The 2,340-nt window shown below is 39.4% G+C and overlaps 1 protein-coding gene across 1 annotated transcript; it reads left to right on the forward strand.

The window, feature by feature from the left end:
• The first annotated feature begins 1,115 nt into the window (after positions 1–1,115).
• Positions 1,116–1,754, forward strand: LOC131860099 (uncharacterized). Its single transcript, XM_059214467.1, has one exon. It carries the CDS (start codon positions 1,116–1,118, stop codon positions 1,752–1,754), a length of 639 nt encoding a protein of 212 aa, XP_059070450.1.
• The last annotated feature ends 586 nt before the right edge of the window (positions 1,755–2,340 follow it).

Here is a 2,340-nt window from a genome sequence, read left to right on the forward strand (position 1 = left end):
ATCACTTTAAAAAATGTATTATCTGAAAAACTGAGAATTGAATCTGAACTGGAAGAGGTGAACAACCGATTTATTGTCTTGGGTATGAATAACAAGGAGTACAAAACAAAGAAGCTTCTGAAAAAGCAGTATGCTGAGATCTTGAATCGTGAGGAAATATACTCGAAGGACAAATCGAGAGAGCATTGGATTGCTGAGGGAGATATGAATACAATTTTTTTCATGCTTTAGCGAAATCTAGAAGATGTGGCAATAGAATTTGTTTGATATTGGACAATAATGGCAATCGGGTGTGCTCAGACAAGGAAATTGAACAAGTTGCGTTAAATCACTTTATGAACATCCTAGGCGCCAATCAATCTAATCATGGAACATCCTTTCCACTAGTTTTAGAGGTTATAACCCCACTTGTTTCGGATGAGGATTGGGAGATGTTGATGGCTCCTTACTCGTTAGAAGAGGTTAGATTGGCCACTTTTGCCCTTCATCCGCACAAGGCCCTTGGCTCTGATGGCATTAATGCAAAATTTTCTAAAAATTGTTGGGACTTCTTGGGTACAGATATCTGGATGATTGTTGAGGAGGTCAGAAAGAAGAAGAAATTTGTTAAAGAGCTCAATCATATTTTGATTACCCTAATACCAAAGAAAGACTATGAAGGATTATGGACCTATTTTGCTATGCAATACACTATATAAGATCATCTCCAAGGCAATGGCTGACAGGCTAAAAAAATTCTTCCAAAACTCATCTCGGAAAATCAAAATGGATTTACTCCAGGGTGAGAAATCACGGATAGCATCATTTTTGTTTCAGAGGTAATTCACTCCATGCATAAAGGGAAAATGAAAGACAAGTCTATCCAATTGGACGTGGAAAAAGCATATGATCGGGTTGGATGACAGTTCCTCACTTGTGTTTTGGAAAAATTTGGCTTCCCTTCCTCTTGGATTGACTGTATTAATTTATGCATATCAACGGTAAAATTCTCACTCCTTGTTACTGGTAACATTTGTGGTTTTTTCTCTGCAACAAATGGATTGCATCAAGGTGATCCCCTGTCTCCTTCCATTTTTGTTTTACTGGTGGAGGTTCTGGGGAAACTCATCCAGAAAATGCATGTGCTAGGTGACTGGAAAGACATTCGAATCCATAATCAATTGGATGTCATTACACACTCTCAATTTGCAGATGATACTGTGGTGTTTGGTGAGGCATCTATGTCTAAAGCAAAATGCATAATGGATACTCTAAATCTCTTTTCAGAGAGTTCGGGTCAGGTTATGAACAGAGATAAATCTCAAATATATTTCTTCAATACCAATAGACTGTCCCAGTTAAGGATCTCCGAGTTTTTGGGGATTAAAATTGCAGAACTCCTTATGAAATATCTTGGTATAAGGATTGACAAAGGCTTTCGACAAACACATATTTGGGATGATGTCCACCACTCCTGCGAAGCTAAATCATTGTTACGGAAAAATCATTGGCTCTCTCAGGCTGGACGGTTGACCATGGTTCAATCAGTTCTCTCGGTCATTCATGTATATAGCATGTCCTGCTATAAACTGCCACATTCTATAGGGAAGAAATTGGATAACCTCTTGAGGAAATTTATATGGGATGGGGCGAAAGATGCTAACAAAATTCCTCTCATAAACTGGGAAACTATGTGTCTTCAAAAAGAATCCGGGGGTGCGGGCCTTAGGAAAATGGAACTACAAAATATTGCTTTGGGGGCTAAGTTAACATGAAAAATGTACCGTGAACCCCAGAAGTTATGGTGCAAAATCTTCAGGATAAAGTATTTGGACTCAGAGGCTCCTAATCAAATTCTCACTATTGCAAATGCGGATAAAGGCTCCGCCACATGGAACTTTTTGTGGGAGTGTAGATCTGTAATCATTGACCATATCTCATGGCAAATCGGTAACGAAGGCTCTGCGAAATTTTGGTTCGACTCGTAGGATGGTGAACCTGTGCTATGTGATCTTATTGAGGATCAATCTTGGATACAAATGGTGGAATCTCAATTCGGGTCTCATGTTTGTGATTATTTCGACATTGGAATTACTAATGGAAACATTAGAAGGTGGAAAAAGGTGAGTTTGGGCAACCCGGTAATGTGTAACTTGTTGTGGAACATTTTGAACTCTAGACATATTCCTATCTCCAATGCCAATGATAGCATTTTTTGGTGTGGCTCTAAATTTGGTGAATATAGTGTGAAGTTGGGATATGAGGCACAAAGAGCAAGAGGGCCGACTACCGCCTGGCCACATAGATTGTGCTGCAATAATAGGCTTCTCCCCAAAGCTAGGGCTTTCCTTTGGATTGCCC

Source organism: Cryptomeria japonica, chromosome 2, assembly GCF_030272615.1.
Source record: "Cryptomeria japonica chromosome 2, Sugi_1.0, whole genome shotgun sequence".
Taxonomy (NCBI): domain Eukaryota; kingdom Viridiplantae; phylum Streptophyta; class Pinopsida; order Cupressales; family Cupressaceae; genus Cryptomeria; species Cryptomeria japonica.

Excerpts from the sequence above, each read along its gene's own strand:
- LOC131860099 (XM_059214467.1), top strand. The coding sequence starts at position 1,116 with ATGCATGTGCTAGGTGACTGGAAAGACATTCGAATCCATAATCAATTG.